The 18809-nt window shown below is 41.5% G+C and overlaps 1 protein-coding gene across 4 annotated transcripts in view; it reads right to left on the bottom strand.

Annotated features, from left to right (window-relative positions):
• The window catches only part of spryd3 (SPRY domain containing 3), a 216994-nt gene that overhangs the window by 27451 nt on the left and 170734 nt on the right, over window positions 1-18809 (bottom strand). For all 4 annotated transcript variants that reach the window (XM_059956066.1, XM_059956068.1, XM_059956065.1 and 1 more), the window contains one exon: window positions 13349-13406. In XM_059956066.1, coding sequence (XP_059812049.1) covers window positions 13349-13406 — 58 coding nt within the window. The remainder of the gene's footprint in view (window positions 1-13348; window positions 13407-18809) is intronic.

Here is an 18809-nt window from a genome sequence, read left to right as displayed (position 1 = left end):
ACCTCAACTCCCAAGCCCATAGAAACACAAAACCCACACAATGCATTTCTCTCTGGCTTGCTCTGTAATCACCTTCCATAACTTGACACAAATCCAAGTCATCTGTATACATTTTTCTGCCTGTTTGCATGCATTAATGACCGATGGCCTAGTTTACCTGCATATGTACGACCATTTGGATAAATAAACACAAATTATTTACAGCACAGAAACTGGCCACATGCTCTGTGTCGATGCCAATGTTCCACATAAACCTTCCACTCCTCTATTGAAACCCACCATCAAATTCTTCCATTCCATTCTCCTTCATTTGCCTATTTAGCTTTATTTCTGAATGTTATTTGTGAATTTATTGTCATCTATCATATTTATAGTCCCCAGAACTGGTCTGATATCCAAGTTGAATATATCTTTTCTATCTTCACCCAATTAAACCCTACCATAATCTTGAAAACCTAAACCTGGTCACCCTTCTGTCTCTCTATTCTAGAGAAAACAGACACAGGCCCACCAATTTTTCTTGACTGGTATAATCAGTCATTCAGGATAACATTCTGCTATTTAAGATACTTTTTGGGACAGTGGGAGGCTGCAAAAGGAACAGTATAGCCTGTGATCGGGAAATGGGATGTGCAGAGGATGAGGGATGGGATGAAACAGGCATAGTTGTAGAACTGTCTATGGCATCTGAGATGTTTATCCATGCGAAAACACATTTGGCACATATCCCTCTATGCCTTTCCTATCCACGTACATGTGCAATCCCCCCCAAACACTGTGATTGTGTCTGTGCCTACCACTACCTCCAGCAAATTGTTCCACACACCTAAAACACTGTGTATAAACACACACAAAATGCTGAAGGAACTCAGGTCAGGCAGCATCTACGGAAATGAATAAACCATTTATGTTTTGAGCCAAGACCCTTCAGCAGGATTGGAAAGGAAGGTGAAGGAGGGGGAGGAGGACAAGCTAGAAGGTGATGTGTGAAGCCAGGTGGGTGGGGCAGGGGGGAAGAAGTAAGAAAATAAGTGGAAAAGGTAAAGTGCTGGAGAAGAAGGGAGGCAGGGAACACTAGGGGTGTGGAGTCGGGGAGGCAGAGAGGCAGAAGGGTGTGGTGGAGCTGGAGGAGGGGTGGGGCGCGAGAAATAGAGAGAGGCAGAGGGGAGAGGGAAGCAGAGGGGAAGAGAGAGAGGGAGGTAGACAGAGGGGAAGAGGGAGGGGACAGAGAGGGAGAAGGGCTGGCACAGGGGGAGTGAGAGAGAGACAAAGAGGGGGAGAGGGGGTGGCAGAGAGGAAGAGGGAGAGCGGGAGGTAGAGGAAGAGGGGGAGAGAGAGACAAAGAGACAGGCAGAGAGGAAGAGAGGGAGGCAGAGGGTGAGAGAGAGGGAGAAGGGGTGGCAGGGGGGAGGCATTGGGGATAGGTAGAAAGAGGGAGAGAGACAGACATGCAGAGGGGGAGAGAGAGCGTGCGCGGGAGGCGGACAGAGTGAGAAAGTGGGAGGCAGAGGGAGGGAGAGAGAGTGGGAGGCAGAGGGAAAGAGAGAGAGTGTGGAAGAGAGCGGGAGGGAGGCGGTGGGAGAGAGCAGGAGGGAGGCGGTGGGAGAGAGCGGAAGGGAGGCGGTGGGAGAGAGCGGGAGGGAGGCGGTGGGAGAGAGCGGGAGGGAGGCGGTGGAAGAGAGCGGGAGGGAGGCGGTGGGAGAGAGCGGGAGGGAGGCGGTGGAAGAGAGCGGGAGGGAGGCGGTGGGAGAGAGCGGGAGGGAGGCGGTGGGAGAGAGCGGGAGGGAGGTGGTGGGAGAGCAGGAGGGAGGCGGTGAAAGAGAGCGGGAGGGAGGCGGTGGGAGAGAGCAGGAGGGAGGCGGTGGGAGAGAGCGGGAGGGAGGCGGTGGAAGAGAGGGAGAGAACAGTGGAGGGATGGAGAGAGGGAACGGGATGGACAGAGGGAGGGAGGGTGCAGGAGAAACAAAGGGAGAGTGAGGAAGACAGTGGGAGAGTGGGAAGGGTAGAGAGGGAGAGATGTGGGAGGAAGTGGGTGGGAGGGAAGGGGACGGGAGAGAGACAAGGGAGACAACCTTCTCCAAGCCCTTGATCAATTGAAGCACTCTATTTGTCAGGCTCAACCATAAATATTGCAACCTAGGTGTCTACGTGATACGCAATCTGGGGCAGTACAATATGGAGAGCAAGCTGTTGCCCATGCAGCAGGCTCCTTCCCCCCCTCCCCACGCAGCTGATGAATCCAAGGGAACAGCAGAGACTGATACACTTTGGCACAAGAGGCATTGCAGGAGTTGTCAGTCAGTGTGGGGATTTACTCTCAAAGCCTTCCCCGTGAATGGGCATAGCAGCAAGGCAGCGGAGGTTTGAGATTAGAGATTCCTTTTCAAAGTAGCTGCCAACCATGGCTGATGATCCTCATTTGCCTGAAGCGACTGGTTTTTAGGTGTCAGTAACCAGCCTATGCCCATTCTGTCAGCAGAAACTGCTTTGCCAGGCCTAGTAGCTGAGCTACACGTGAAGGCCAGGAGCCGAACTTGGTTGTCAGAGGCTATTTGAGACGCACGCCATTGAGAGGCATTTAATAGGTAGTGGGAGCTTATCCCCACTACCATTTCTGGCTATAATAACCTTTAGGAACCTCCACATCCTTCCTATAACAGGGCAACCAGAATTGAATGTCATACTCCAGATGTGGACTAATCGGTGCTTTATAAAGCTGAAATTGCATTCCTTGCAAAAGATTTAGTAATATGAGGAAGAGTACACAGTAATTTGCACATTGTGAGCATGTCTAATCACCCCATTGGCAATCAAAAGCAATTGTCAATGCATAGCTGTTTATTCTCTTGTTCAAAAGTCAGATATATACCTCCAAAACTCAAATGATTAAATCATGCTAACTTTTATATATTTTATGTAATACAAATTACAGCCTTAGCTCAGTAATAGCACTCTTACCGCTGAGATGGAGGGCCGTGGGATCATGTCCCATTTCAGAAGCAAACACTTAACTTAATCTGAGTGCAAAACTCAATGCAGCATTTTTGAAGGATGGCTTAAGGACATGATAGGTGCAGGGTTTACTGCTTTCTTTAAAGTGCATTCCATAATGGCTTGATTTCACCTTCACACAACCTCCATTATCTTGAGTGCAAATTAAAGCATACCTCCAATCCAAAGCAGAAAGGTAGACTACAGGTTATCCACTTAACAGCGCCGTTTGGCTGTATTGTCTACTTTACAAGTACACAGTTCACTTAATCAGATCTACAGCCATGCACGACTAGTCTAATCTGCACAAACCGCTTATTGTGATACTACTATTAAGATTCAGATAAAACTTCAGTGCAGCTACTGGGATAGCAACATTCTCAGGATTTCTATTTGAAGATCAACATTAAAAATGAGAACAATGTTATCAAGTTTGCAGCTTTCCAACCTTTACAATACAAGGCATTTGACCTCTTTTTCACTGATTTCTATCTAGCTAAAGGGATATCCTCTAACATTTTTTTCTTGCTTTAGTGTTATCCAACACAGATTTTGTAGTATTCAGATATTTTGTTTACTCTCCATGAGGATAACGTCTAGTCCTTTTGCTAAAGTGAAAAGTGTGAAATAAGAACATTATTAAGAGTTTCAATATTCTGACCTCCTGAAGGTACTGATTGCAGCATTTCAGGTTCACTGTTGACTGCAGTGCAGGTCCACACTTGAGAGGTCTTGCTTCAGTCTGTATGACTGAAGGTTATTTATTCGCAGGGGCCAAAGCTGAGCACAATACTTGACACTCTGGATGTTTTCCAGCATTAGTCACCGAATAGTGATAAACAGAGTCAATCCTGGCAGAGTTCTTTCCAGTGGCTGTCAAGAATGGGGAAGCTAATTGGAATGCCCCTACAGCATTCACCTTACTCTGTAATGGATTGGTCAACAGGGGTAATGCTCTACTGTGACCTTATCTGTTATATTCTTCACCCAACCGTATGCACAGCTATGATCTGCTTGTTACCACAGAACATCCTATCTTAGCAGTCGTGCTGTGTAGATACCACACACCTTCAGGAGTAGGCCATTCAGCCCCTCATGCCTGCTCTACCATTCAGCAAGATCAAGACTGATCTTTTATCTCAGCCTCATTTTCCTATATACTTCCATGTGGTGGTGTGCTGGGGCAATGGCATCAACATGGGTGATGCCAACAGGCTCAATAAACTGATTAGAAAGACTGGCTGTTATAGGAGTCAAAATGGACACACTGGAGGCTTTGGTAGAACAAAGGACCCTACAGAAAATCCTGGCAATTCTGGACAATGTTTCTCAACCTCTGTATGCCACCTTGGCTGAACGGAGGAGCACTTTTAGTAATAGACCAAGACAACTGCACTGCTCTAAAGAGCGCTATATGAGGTCATTCTTACCCGTAGCCATCAGACTCTATAATGAATCGACCTATAGCTGGGGAGGTGGGAAGTGATGACCCTCTCCTGTTTGACTGTTTGTGGTAACTTATTTTTATTCTTTCTACTTCTCTTCTAATATTTGTAGAACTGTACACTTGTAATACTACTGCAACACTATAATTTCCTTTGGGATCAATAAAGTATCTATCTTATCCACCAATGTTAACAGAAAAAAAACTATCACTATTATCTGAATTCTCTTGATTTGAGGTGGGTGATCTGATCCTGATATTTGAGGGACTGGATGCAGAGAAACTGCTTCCTCAGCTGGAACAAGCAAGAATATTAAAATTAAAGCTAGGCCAGTTAGCAGTGAAATCACAAGTGCTTCCTCCAGTCTGGAAGTGGAAACACTGAATTCTCTTCTTCTTCAAAAAAGCTGCAGATGTTGGGAGTTCAGTCTTTCATGACAAGATTGATAGGAATGTGGAGTGAAGAGCAATAAAATGAAGTTGAAGTAAAAATTAGCCACATTCTCGTCAGGCTAGTGGGATTGAATGACCAACTCCATTTCCTATTTACCAGGCTCAATTAGCTTTATTGCTCTTAACATTTGATTTTTATTGATTTTCAAGATTCTGGGCATTACTAAGGTCAACACTGCCCATATCTAATTATGAAGGCGTCTGTGAGACACTTCCTTGAATTACTGTGGTCCTTCTGCTGAAGGTACTCCCACAGAGCTGCTGAGGCAAGATGTTGCAGGGTTTAGACCCAGCAATGAAGGAGGAATGGTGATATATTTTTAAAGTCAGGATGGTGTATGACAAGGAGGGGAACCTGAAACTGCTGGTGTTCCCATGTGCCTGCTGACCTTGTTCTTGGTGGTGGAGGCTGTTGCAATTTAACACTGAATAATTGATGATACAACTGTAGGAGCGGTTCCCTTATGAAAAGAAATAAGAGGGAGAAACCTAATACGGTCAAATCACTGGTCCCAAATTCCATTTTTATTTACTCTCATTAGTTGTGCTGATCACTTTTGTACTGAAACTCTGTTTTCACTTCAGTGTCTGGTAGCTTTGATCAAAGTGCAGTTGGAGAGCCAAGCAGCTCTGGTCAGTACTGATTGCTACTTTAAATAGCCATACACCCCAGTGATTAACTTGTTTAACTGAAGATTAGTTTTAAACAGCATTAGCCTTGGACTGCCTGTTTAGAATTGAACAAACGGAATGATAAAAAAATGGTGATGTTAAGAGTTGCTAACATTAACAATTCAGACGTTAACACAAACCATAAGGACGAGGAGCTAATCTGCAGGCATTTAATGTATCTAAAACTACTTTTGAGTCAAAACTCCAGTGAGAGATTTATATCATAGGCCATTTCTTCTCACTAATTCCATAAATTTTCTGGACTAAAAAAGTAAATCAAATGTTGGATTCAGCTCCAATTTTCTCTCATTACCGTCTTTGAGATGGCAGTGACTTGAGTAATGACAATGACACTCACACACTTACCTTTGGCTTTGCTTCTGCTTGACCTCTCACAACAGTAGAACAAGATTAGAATCACATAATGTGGAAAACATTTACACATCACAGCTGGTGACATGTAGTCCCTTCACTATTTACGTTGTCCAGTGCGACATTGAACGGTTCTCTGAGGCAGATGAGAAAATATCTCACGTGAAGGAGAGCAGTGAAGTTATCCTGAGTTTTTTGGAGCCAGTACTAAAAACTCAACAACCTCAATTAAATAGATAATCAGGTCAATATTGTGCACAAATTGCTGCTGTGCTTTCTAAGTGACAAGTTTCAAAAAACATCATCAGCAGTACAGAGATTTGGGAAGATCCGAAAAATACTATGAAGTCAGGTGCTGCTTTTTGAGGGCAATTGAGAGTTCAAATCCAGTTCAGATCCCTAGAGAAAATGTTACTTTGATATTAGCCATGTGCTCTCTGTACAATAGTGATTGTATGCAATTTTTCCATATTGATATATTTCATATTGCAAAAATATTTATATTTATGACTCAAGAGCCATTACTGATGGGGTCATGAATCTGCTAATGGAAAATAACCCAAACTATTATAATTCATCCGTTTTTTTCTGCCCCAATCTTCAGTAACACTGCAAAGTAGGGGCAGTTGTAATGAGATTTACATGTTGGGTTTAAGCACAAGAGGAAGCCAAAGGGATCAACTATTTGAGATCAGCTTTCACTTCAGAAATATACAGAGGTTCTTCCATAGAAAAACATAAAACATTTATGCCATATGAATTCCAGAAACCTAAATACTGAATAAAAACATTATAGATCTGTTTTTTTTGCACTGCAAACACATGATACCCTTTAATGTTAATTTGTTTATGGAAATACAGCTCTGTAACACACACAAAATGCTGTAGGAACTCAGCAGGTAAGGCAGCATCTATGGAGAGTAACAAACAGTCGATGTTCCAGGCTGAGACCCTTTATCAGAACTCATCTGTTCCTTCTTTGTCACTGGGTCTAAATTCTGGAACTCCTTCACCAGAAGGACACAGTGGTTTCAGGCGGCGGCTCATTACCAGCTTCTCAATTGGCAATAAATGCTGGTCTTGCCCACAATGCATTCAATCCAAGCAGTCCACATTAGCGTTTACCTTCCACCAGCGACCAATTAGCTTCACATTCGTCTGCCTTCTTCCTTCATCTCTGCATCAACTTTTCCTAACTCACCTCTCAGTCTGATTGTCTCAATTTCCTTTCCAGAATTTGGAGATCTATAATACTAGCATTACAAAGCCTTTTTACCATCTTGAGTTCCAACAATATTGACGTCTTTCTTTTACTTCAGCCCTCTCTACAACAGCTGCATTCTTTCTGTGACTAACAATGCCCTTCCACCTAATTTTTCTACCACCCTTAATGCATTTTTTTCTTTTCTAGTGAGCAGCCAAGTCCTTTTTATTTATTTAAGTGCACACTTTCTCATCAATATTGAAAGTCATGTGTCTGTTCCCATTTTTTTCTTCTTCCTTGCATTGCTTAAGTAAAAAATGAGTGTGAATAGGGCAGCAACCTATCAAAATAAAAGATTGGAACTCAATCTTTTTTCTTTATCGCCTCATGTTTTGAAATAACATCACACAATTATTTCTGGAAATGCTAAAGCAGAGGTTCCAATGGACTCTTACCATTAACCGAGGGGTCCGTGGACCCCAGGTTGGGAACCCGTGTGCTCAAGCATATTTCTACTCTGTTAATCGATAGCAAAACTACCTTCACTCAAGGCTTCAGACTTTGGAATTAGAAAGTTAATAATGCAGGTGGTATTTTTCCCTCCTGATTTTGTCACTCATTTATAATTAAAGCATACACTTTAACTTCTCTCTTCAGTCACTTCACATACTGCAGCTTGAATTAGAAGTTTTGCATGGGAGTCCTGAATGAAGCCCACAGCCAGTGCTTTCTGTGTACACACTTCCATTTGTACACAGACAGCTGCTGCAAGTGTTTACAAAATGTTTCACTGGTAACTATGGGAACAAACAGAAAACAATTATAGACTCTGAAAGATACACACGGGTGGGAACAGATTTGTCATTTCCTTTCCCTCAAGCATCGAAGCCTTGTCACAATAAAAACCATTGCAAAAGAATTCAAAAGACTGGAAAACGAAGACCTCCAGCTTCCTGGCACACAGCAGACATAAGACACTCATTAACCTAGAAAAATGTTACAGAAACTTTGAGGAGCGCCACTTGTTTCGGTCTTATAACTGCTGACTCAATGCATGTCAATTGGGTTCAGTCCTCCTCTGAGCTATAATTGTTTGGGACAGCAATTTTACCCTGTCCCCTTACCACCTCACTGAAGACCTTTACCGACTATGCACCTAGTAAATGCTACATAGAATTTTATTTAAATTTCATTTATATCCCTTCTTAGGATCCTCTGGGCTAAAAGAACATTTACATCTTTTGGTATCTCAGTATTGTGAGAAGATGGTGGTGAACCACCTTTTTGAACCGTTGCAGTCTTTCTGATAAAGGTGTTCCTGTAGTGCTGTTGGGAGGGAGTGAGTTCCAGGACTTAGATCCAGTGACATCCAAGGACCAGTAATAAATTTCCATCAGAGAATTAAGTTAAAGCTGTACTATTTATTTCCAGTGATTTAAATAAAGAAATTGCTGGCATCAACATGGTAATAATGCGTTATGTGAAATAGAATATTCTTATTTAATATTTATATAAACGTGCTATCTTTAGAAATAGTACTTCAGCATCAAAAAGGATTTAGACACCCAGCACCATAACATTAAGAGGTAGGAACAGAATTGGGTAAAAAAAAATATGCGGTTTTATCATGGACTTAAGGGCAAATCACTTATATCAAAAATAAGATTCATAGCCCTTCCATTTACTGGGAATCAGAAAAAGATGGAGATAGACAAAACAGTTAGGCTTGAACAAGAAAACTGAGCTTCATTCCGAGCTGTGTTGGATGCTAAGATATAGAAAATCAACCTTTATTTTACACCTTTCCTCTACCCAGATAGTTGAATTTTGGTGAGAAAAGTTGTAAGAAAAAAAGGTCAGCCTGTGAAAGGCATTTGGTTATTATTTTTCTCTTGTTCTTGGAGGAAGGAAGTAATATTCAATGAAGAAAATTAGGTATCCTTTGACTCTGTATATTCTCAATTGGAACAATAAAGCAGTTTAACAATTTATATTTAGCCTTGCCTCACTGAGGCGTTTTTAGTTAGCCTTCAGAATCATGCACACTAATATTATCAGATTACAAGATGTTTCTATTCTTACACCCCACATAATTCTTTTGTTTAAGTAGATATTAGAAGTAGTTCAGATGGAATCCTGAGCACAAGATGGTGAAATGACTTAAAAGAGTCACTTTACTTGAACGGATACGTCGGCCAGAGCCAAAAACTAATAGCTAAAGTCCTCTGTTACTACAGTACATAACTTAAAATGGCATCCTTTGAATGAGACATTAGACTGGCTGTTTGTTTGGGCATAAAAGATCCTTTAGCATTACTAGAAAAGTTCTTCCATTGTCCAGTCAACAATCCACCCTCAATTAACACTACCAAAAAACAGACCAATAGATCTCTGGAGTTTGAGGGATTTTGATCAAAATGGCTGCATGGTAATTTATTGTCTGTTAAATTCTAAAATGAGATTAGCTTTGTCACATTTACATCAAAACATACAGTGAATGTGTCATTTTGTGCCAATGACCAACACAGTCTGAAGATGTGCTGGGGCAGTGTGCAAATGTCAACATGCCTCTGGCGCTAACATAGTATTCCCACAACTTACTAACCCTAACCCGTACGTCTTTGGAATGTGGGAAGGAACCGGAGCAGCTGGAGGAAACTCACATGGTTATGTGAAGAACGTGCAAACTTCTGAGAGACAGTGGCGGGAATTCAATCCCGGTTGCTGGTACTGTAAAGTGGTACACTAACTGCTTTCGTTTGAAGGGAAGGAAAGCAGTGTAAATTATTTGTGTTTTGCATTTCTTTAAGCACATTTTTTTCCTATAAGGATGTTTCAACGAAAAAAATTGAAAGACTTCCACTGCTTTTCCCAACTTCAGTATATTCCAAATGATTTTCTAACAAATGAGTACACTTTGAAGTGTGGTCACTGTGGTAAATCACACACAGTTAAGGCCTATCAGCGATAAGATGAATAACCAAATATTATGTTTCAATGGTTGTCATAAACATTGGTGTGTATACCAAAAAGAAACTCCTACTTGTCACTGAATAGTGCGTGGGATCTTCTGCATCCACCCAAAAGATAATTCACAATCTTTTAACTCATGGTGAAAGCAATACCAAGTCAGTCATGGTTGACAGTACTTGATACCACTGAGTGCAGCTCATAGGATCTGCTCCCGACGCCAATATGCTCTCCCAGGCAGAAATCTGTTCAGACAGGTTCAAACTGTGGAATTACAGGAACAATGGGAATGGATACGCGAGGCAACAACTCATTTCATTGCTTTGCAGAAAGGAAGTTTGAGACAGAAATGGTAGTCTGCAAGAATTTCTTTCCCTATGAGAGTACGATGATAGCAGATTTGTCGAGAGGGACAATACCCTAGGCAGGGAAACAGTTTACAATACAGGGGTTTAGGAGGAAACTTTCATGCTCAGCAGTTTATCATAAATATAGTTGAGAGTTGTTGGAGAGGGCAAATAAAGAAACTACAGAATTATACAGGTTCAGATGGTGGTAGGAAGTCGTGGAGGTGAAACTTGGTTTATTTGTCGAGGAAGGGAACGATGCAATCAAAGCAAATGAAGGCACAGTCCTGGAAAAGCAATGACATATATAAACCCTTTGGAAAACAAAGGGAAATAGACCAAGTGAAAGCACTTGCTGCTCAGTTCGGTCTCCCTGATGCTGTTTCAAAAATATAAAAGAAAATATGTTTTATTTTTAAACCTGGTCTGATTTGAATCCCAGGAAAGTGAAAGGTTCCAAAAGAACCTGCACCTTCAGTATTTGGTCTCATTGTCAATAAAGGTTTCACTGCTCTCTCCAGAGTCTGACAGTGCTGATTCTTCATTCAGGCCCTAGATGCAAATAACATTTCCATCTCTTGGTATCTGCAGTATTTTTTCCATTCTTTATAACCATAGATTAATACTCCCTAAACCGCCAGGTCCACTACCTACTCCCTAAAGTAGCTTTGATGGAGCTCCAATGATTCAGTGTCCCATGTTGCCAGCATATATTCTATCTTGGAAGTCAACCTCAACTGCTGGTGTCCCAGTTTATACCCCTGCTGCAAAGCCTGCTCTTCCTATTCCCAGTAGCCACCTTTGACATGAATCAGAATCAGGTTTCAGAATCAGAATCAAGACATTTTTACTGAATATCTCTGGAAAAGACAAGACATACATCCTAATGCACCATTGTAAGAGTGGAACAGAGAAACAGGGAGTCAGTAAGAAGATAGAAGTAGGGAGAAGCCTAAAGGGTGACGCCTACAGTACAATGGCTCAGTTGGTAGCTGAAGTCAGAATACTTAAAAGCATTTTGTTATGCTCTTCCTACATTCTTAGCATGGCTTAGATTCTACCATTCAGCCACAGATCAGGGACAATTAATCTACCAACCCACATGCTTTTGGGATGTGGGAGGAAACAAGAGTACCCAGGGGAAAACCCACAGAATAACAGGGAGAATGTGCAAACTCTACACAGACAGTGCTGGTGGTTGGGACTGCACCCAGGTTTCTAAAGCTGGGAGGCACCAGTTCTACCAACTGCGACACTATGCCATTATGTTCTTCCCAATGTCCAAAGACCAAAATGTATCTCGAAATCAAAGTCACAAAAATTTATTATCAGATATCATAATGCTATTTGAGGGTCTTGCTGTTTGCAATAAGTGTTTCCCAAATGTGACACACTTCAATATTATTTCAAAGGCTATAAAGCACTTTGATGCCATGAAAAGCATTTTGTATGCGAAGATATTTCCTCACTCTGTAAAAATTTTGAAAAATCATTCAGTTGCACACCTCTTTGATCTACAAACTGTCAGACGCAACTCTAATGAAAGGTAACCCACTCAAAATACTAACTCTGATTTTCTCTACAGATTCTGCCTGCTCTAAACAATAAATATAGCATTTTATCTTTATATTTCAAACTTGTCAAGTTTTTTACCACACAAATTATTACAACTTCCCTTCAGCATTCAGCGGTGCTTTAAAATCCCCTTCGGCATACATAGCAAAGTAATTCTATTGTAATTGCAATGTCTGGTCAACAGGTGATGCTGTGGAGCTCTTTAAGGATTCTGCCACAAGTTTGATTCTCACCAACTGAGTATTTTCATTCTGGAAAACCAATACCAAATTTCTACACTTACTATTTTCTGTTCTTAATGCTGTACAATTTCCTTCCCTTTATGTTTTGAAAAGGTTTTCTTCACAATCTCCCATCACATTAACATGGCCCCACCTGGCATCTTACTTGGGCTCTAGACCGCTACTCTTTCTGTGCCAGCCTGAAGATGCTAATCAACAGTTACTGCATTGATATAAAGAATCTTTGCTTTCTCATTAGTTTCCTCGACACTTAAACAGCAAAGTTGGCTCCCACTGATTTAAGAACCTTTGCTCTAATTTCAAATAATGACTATGCTAAACTATATCTACTCCTGTTTTATTAAGGTACAGAGGTACTTACATACCTCAGTTACGAAGAAAGTTAGCTCTCAATCAATCCTACTAAAACTAACCTCAACACAAAAAAAACCCTGCTTTTGAAGCCCAAATTTTGCAGAACATTTGCCAGATTTTCCTTTGAGAAATTATTTCTCCTTATCCCATTAGAGCTTTGGTTGGATTTTAAAATGCCCCTCAACATAGTCCATAGCCTTCTGAGCCCTGTTCCTGTTTGTCACTGACTAAAAATTTCCTCTTTCTCTTCCATTCCTTACCCACCTACCTCATTCGCCGCAAACTTCCCAATCAGCTCCACGCAGAAATAAACCAAGGTGCTATATTATTTTCATGCATCCATCTGCATATTGTAGTTCTTTGCCTTTGGTATCTTCTCATTACCCACTTTCTTCAATTCCACACTCCCAAGCATAACACATCTTTTGTATGTTCAATACTGCATATGTCTGATATGCCAAACATCAAAACTCTTTTCATCAGCCTAAACCCTTCATTAACCTTTCTGAAATTTTTCCTTATCCCACCAATTAAAATCAATGTACCACATAGGGAGATCCAGTGGATCCAAACATTAGAATATTTTACCAACATAATCCTATAGTACTTTAAAATGCAAGGGTAATCACCAAACACAGTGTATTACTAATATAGCAGTCCAAAGGAGCAACAGTTGTGGAAAATGGCTTAGATGCCTCGAAATGTTTGAACTTTATTTATGTACCTGCATGATAGGCCACCGATCCTCGACTCCAGCCAGGGTGCCGATTTTTTGGGTAATCCTAAAAGAGAAATGGAAAGTTATCAAATACTTGGTCAAGGAACTTTCTCTGGGGTGAAGACACAGTGCCTCCAGAAATCAATGGACAAGCACTGGGAGCTGCTTGACAATGGGAATGAATAGCATTTTTACTTTCTTGATCACAGTCATAGTGTCATGGAGCTGCACTGCACAGAAACAGGCCTTTCGGCCTGCTTCATCCATACTAAACAAGATACTACATAGACCAGCACAGAACTAGAACGGGCCCTTCGGTCCACAACTTTGTGCTGAACCAATTAACTTAGCAACCCAAATAGCTAACTAATTTCTTCTGCCTACACAACACTCTTAATCTCCCATTCCTTCCCCACCTTCCTCATTCTCCACAAATGTCCCAATCTGCGCTATACAAAAATAAACCAAGATGTACATATTATTTTCATGCATCCATCTGCATTGTCCTTTACTTATCTGGCAAATTGTACTGTATCAGCTAATCATTTGCCTGCATTAGGGCCATATCCCTCCAACTCCTTACCTGTCCCTGTACCTGCTCAAATGGCTTTTAAACACTGTAATTATATCACCTCCACTGGCAGCTCGTTCCAGATAAACACCACTCTCTGGAAAATATTCTTCATTCCCCTTTAAATTTCTCCCCTCTCACCTAAAACCTATGTCCTTTAGTTTCAGACTCTCCCACCTAAGAAAAAGACTAATTATGTATCCTATGCCCTCAATCTTATAAATCTCCATAAGATCATCTCTTATCCTCCTCACTCCAGTCAGGACATACCTGAGCTATCCAATCTCCCTATGTAACTAACTCCATTCCAGGCAACACCCTAATGAATTTCTTCTGCACTTTATTTCTACCTCACCCTTCTTGCAGTGTGGCAAACAGAACTGTACACAATAAGCTTAGCTTGTTATTTTGTGCTGAGATAAGAAAATTTACTTCTGCAGAATCATCTATGTTCTATTTAGATACACACAATGATATTTATTTTTGAAATTTGGATATATGGACTTCTGTTCCGTTGCCTTTGTCATAAAAAAATACAGTGAAGAGTTCAATGAACTATTTCTTTTAAGGAATTTGTTCATTGTCTTCTGAAGACAACACAAATTACACCCAGGACAGGCACGTAGCACAACCTTCCTCCACTAAGCCAAGGACAGCAAAGATTAGGTATAGAGTGAAGCGACCTCTATGTTGTCCCATCAAAAAACTCTCAGGATAGGGGCATCATAGGTTAGATTCAAAATAAAGCTCCATCTACAGTACACAGGCCTTTCACATGTTCTCAGGGACAGCATGATTTGGATACAGGATCCCTCCACACTGCCCTGCCTCTCATTCCTCAGGAAGGGATACCACAAATTAGAAAAAGACTAAAGCTCCCTCTATACTGTTCCATCTATTATTGCAAGGGTAGGTGCAGTACAGGTTGGACACAAGGAAAATTTTCTGTACTCTGTCTGAACCCCAATAGAGCACTTGCCATTCCTCCATGTCTTAGCACGACAATTTTCTATTATCCACATCACCATTCAGTGGCCTGAGTTGATACCAGACAAGTGGTACAGTATATCTTGCCATATTAGGATTTATCTGCTGTGCTGTTCCCTGAATAAAGACTTAATTTCAAGGCTTCAACTTGCCCCATAACCCTGGGCTTCAGCAATTTTAAAAAATTGACAGCAACTGAGCAAGAATTTGAACCAGTGTGGCATATTTTTAGCAGTTTGCAGAATTTTATAGCTTGCAAAGTGTATCAATGTACCTCGAGGGTGAAGAGACCTGTGCTGCGATGCTTCAAAATATCTGTTTTACCACAGGACTGAGCAAAACTGGAAACTGAATTATCAGAGCTGAAGAAAGGTGATTGAGAGTGTTAAACAGGGAATTATAGAGCAATTAGCCTAGCATCTATTGTCGGGAAATTACACTGGTCTATAATTAGTAATAGTGTGACTGAATGCCTTGGAAATTTTCAATGATCAGCAGCAGTCAGCGATCAGTGACAGCTGAAAAGTGGGTCATGCGTGGATGAAATAGTTTGGAGAAATAACTAAAGTAGCAGCCGAGGAACATGTAAATTATTTATGTACATCTTCAGAAGACATATGATCAAGCCCCTCATGAGGAATTGTTCACTGAACTATTCACTTCATTTTTGCATCACAGACAATGGATAACCAATTTTACCAAGGACAGAAAGATAAGTGTCATTATGCGTGTGCACATGTAGTGGAAGCATTAAATTGCAAGATATTAATAGATAAAACAAATAGGCATGGCTGTAACAAGTACAGAATCAATTTAGACAAATGGGAGGTCAACCACTTTGGACTTGAAAAGAATAGAACAGAGAACTTACTAAATAGTGAAGAGCCAAAAGCAGTGGAGGTCTAAAGTGATTAAAGAGATTTAGAGGGCTTGTACATTGATTGAAATGTCATGGAGAGGTACAAAACAAACCACACACACAAATCAGAAGCGGTAATGAAATGCTGGGTTTTAGATTTAGCAGATTAGAGTACAGGGAACAGATGCTATGTAACAGCCATACAAAGCCCTGGTAAGACCACACCTGGAGAAAGCAGTTCTGGGCGCCACATGTTAGGAAGCACGAATTGGCCCTAAACGGATTCTATCATAGGTTATCAGAATGGTACATGGACTGCATGGATTTAGTCAGTCTAAAAATTAAGATCAAGCCCTTCAGGAACAAGTTAGCAAACACTGATGAGCAAAGGAAGGTATAAGCTTGGAATAGTCTATTCGATGCTAGATCAGTTGCCGATTTTATCTGAGATTAACATATTATTGATAATCAAAGGTATAAATGGATTTGAGGAAAACATAAGAGATTCAGCAGATGCTGGAAATCCAGAGCAAAACATACAAAATGCTGGAGCATCTAAGGAAATAAATAAATAGTCAACATTTTGGACCAAGATGCTTCTTCAGGACAGGAAAGGAAGGGGGAGGACACCAAAATATAAAGGTAGGGGGAGGCAAAGGAGGATAGCTAGAAGTGACAGGTGAAGTCAGTTGGGTAAGAAAGGTACAGGACTGGAGAAGGAGGAATCTAATAGGAGAGGATAGTGGACCTTGGGAGAAAGGGAAGAAGGAGGGTCAACAAGGGGAAGTGATAGGCAGGTGAGAAGAAGAGGCCAGAGGGGGGAATAGAAAAAGAGGGAAGGGAGAGGGGAAAATAAAAACAATACCAGAAGAACTCAATGTTCATGCCATCAGGTTGGATGCTACCTAGATAGAATATGAGGTGTTGCTCCTCCACATTGCAGCAAGAGGTGGTCATGGATCGATATGGCAGAATGGGAATGAGAATTAAAATGATTAGTCACTGGGAATTTCTACTTTAGGTAGACGGAGCAGAGGTGCTTGACAAGGCGGCCCTCCAATTTACACATACGTTAGACAGCCCCAACAGATTCATAGGTGAAGTGTTGTCTCACCTGGAAGTAATGTTTGGGCCCCTGAATGGAGGTAAATGAAAAGGTGAATGAGTAGGTGTAGCATTTCTGTCACTTGCAGGGATACGTGCCAAAAGGGAGATTAGTGGGGAGGGATGAATGACCAGAGAATCAAGGGGGGAGCGATCCTTGCAGAAAGTGGAGAGCTATCACTATTAAGGCTGCGGGAAGATGAGGTGAGCACGGTTGCCTGGGAAATGGAGGAGATGTGCATGAGGGCAGAATCAATGGTGGAGGAAGGGAAACTCTGTTCTTTAAAGGAGGAAGACATCTCTGATGGTCTGGAAAGGAAATCCTCATCCTGGGAACAGATGCAGCAGAGACTAAAGAAACTGAGAAAAGTGAATAGCATCTTTACAGGAGATAGGGAATTGGTAGGTTTATGAAAGGTGTCGGTAGACAGTATATTGCCAGAGATGGAGACAGAGGGATCAAGAAAGGGGGAGAGGTGTCAGAAATGGGCCAAGTGAATTTAAGAGCAGGGTGGAAGTTGGAGGCAAAGTTGATTAAATTGACAAAGCTCATCATGGGTGCATGAAGCAGCACCAATGCAGTTGTCAGTGTAGTGCAGAAACAGTTGGGGAACATCATCAGCGAAGCCTTAGAACATAGACTGTTCTATGTAGCCAATGAAAAGACAAGCACAGCTGGGGCCCATCCAGGTGCCCATGGCTTCCTCTTGAGCTTGGAGGAAGTGGGAGGAGTAGAAGGAGAAAGTGTTGAGGTTGGGGACCAGTTCTGCCAACTTGGGTAAAAACTGGGACAAGATTAGAGTGTAGATCTGCCATGATCTCACTGGATGATGCAACAACTTTGATGAGCTTAAAAGCCTATGTTCCTAAGTTTTCACTTCAAATGATGACATTTAAATTCATTAATAATTGCTCCTTTTCTATTATGTGGCAACACCCATGATTGCAGCAGCTGTGGTTTCTTTGTTGGATGTTTGAAATCAAAACAGACTGACATTAATTAAGACACTCCCCTCTATTAAGCTTTTTTTTAAAGCTTTTGAAACACTTATGAGGTTTCAGAAAGGGGAAAAATACTGACCTTTTATATCTCCTTTCAAAATCTCAGGACATCCCAAAGCCTTTTTACAGCCAATGAAGTACGATTTAATCTGACTCACATTGCTGTGTCATGAACACGACGAACAATTTGCATACTATAATCAACCATGATTGGTAATGCCAGATCATGTTTAAATGATGTTGGTGCCAACTCCTGCACCTTTCTTTAAAACGGTGTCATTGGATCTTTAAAATGCCTCTGAGAGGTTGGGGTAGGGGGTCTCACCTTGACAACACACTCAAATAATGAACTAATCATGTATTGCACTTGAATGCATGTTGCTAAGGACTGCATAGGATGATAAACTGTCTAAAAGGGCACCAAAGAAGAACAGTTGACAATGTGAGGAAAACACACTGGTCTCAATTTCCATTTATCATTTCAGCCAGCAACAGGAACATAGAATGAAGAATGCTGGTCTTTGGTAGCAATGTGAAATCTAGTGGTGGCTGCCCTGCCTACAGCCTGCAGTGCAAGGGAGCTTCAATGTAAAAAGTTCTGGGGGTTAGCCTGCTGGCAGGGATGTTGAAGCTAAATTGTATAACACTCACACCCTCCTATGCTCTCCCAGACTGCATTAGGATCCCACTGTGCTTCTGCAAGGCTTTTAGAACCTGCTCTCTCCTTAAGGCGCCAGACCCTGACCTACCATGCTCCAGAGCCCAACCACTACCCAGTCTTCCTTCTGTGCTTCGAAACTCTTTCAAGACTCAACTGCGTTCCCTGTGAGGTTTGATCCCAGTGCAGACTGGCAAATATAGGAATAATAGGCAAGCTTAACTTTAGTTTCAGGTTCAGATTTATCTATCACACAGTGAAATACATTGTTTGCAAACCAACTCAA

The sequence above is a fragment of the Hypanus sabinus genome, chromosome X1 (genome assembly GCF_030144855.1).
Source record: "Hypanus sabinus isolate sHypSab1 chromosome X1, sHypSab1.hap1, whole genome shotgun sequence".
NCBI lineage: Eukaryota > Metazoa > Chordata > Chondrichthyes > Myliobatiformes > Dasyatidae > Hypanus > Hypanus sabinus.
Note: the sequence above shows the minus strand (reverse complement) of the source record. Positions and strands in the feature narration are given on the sequence as shown.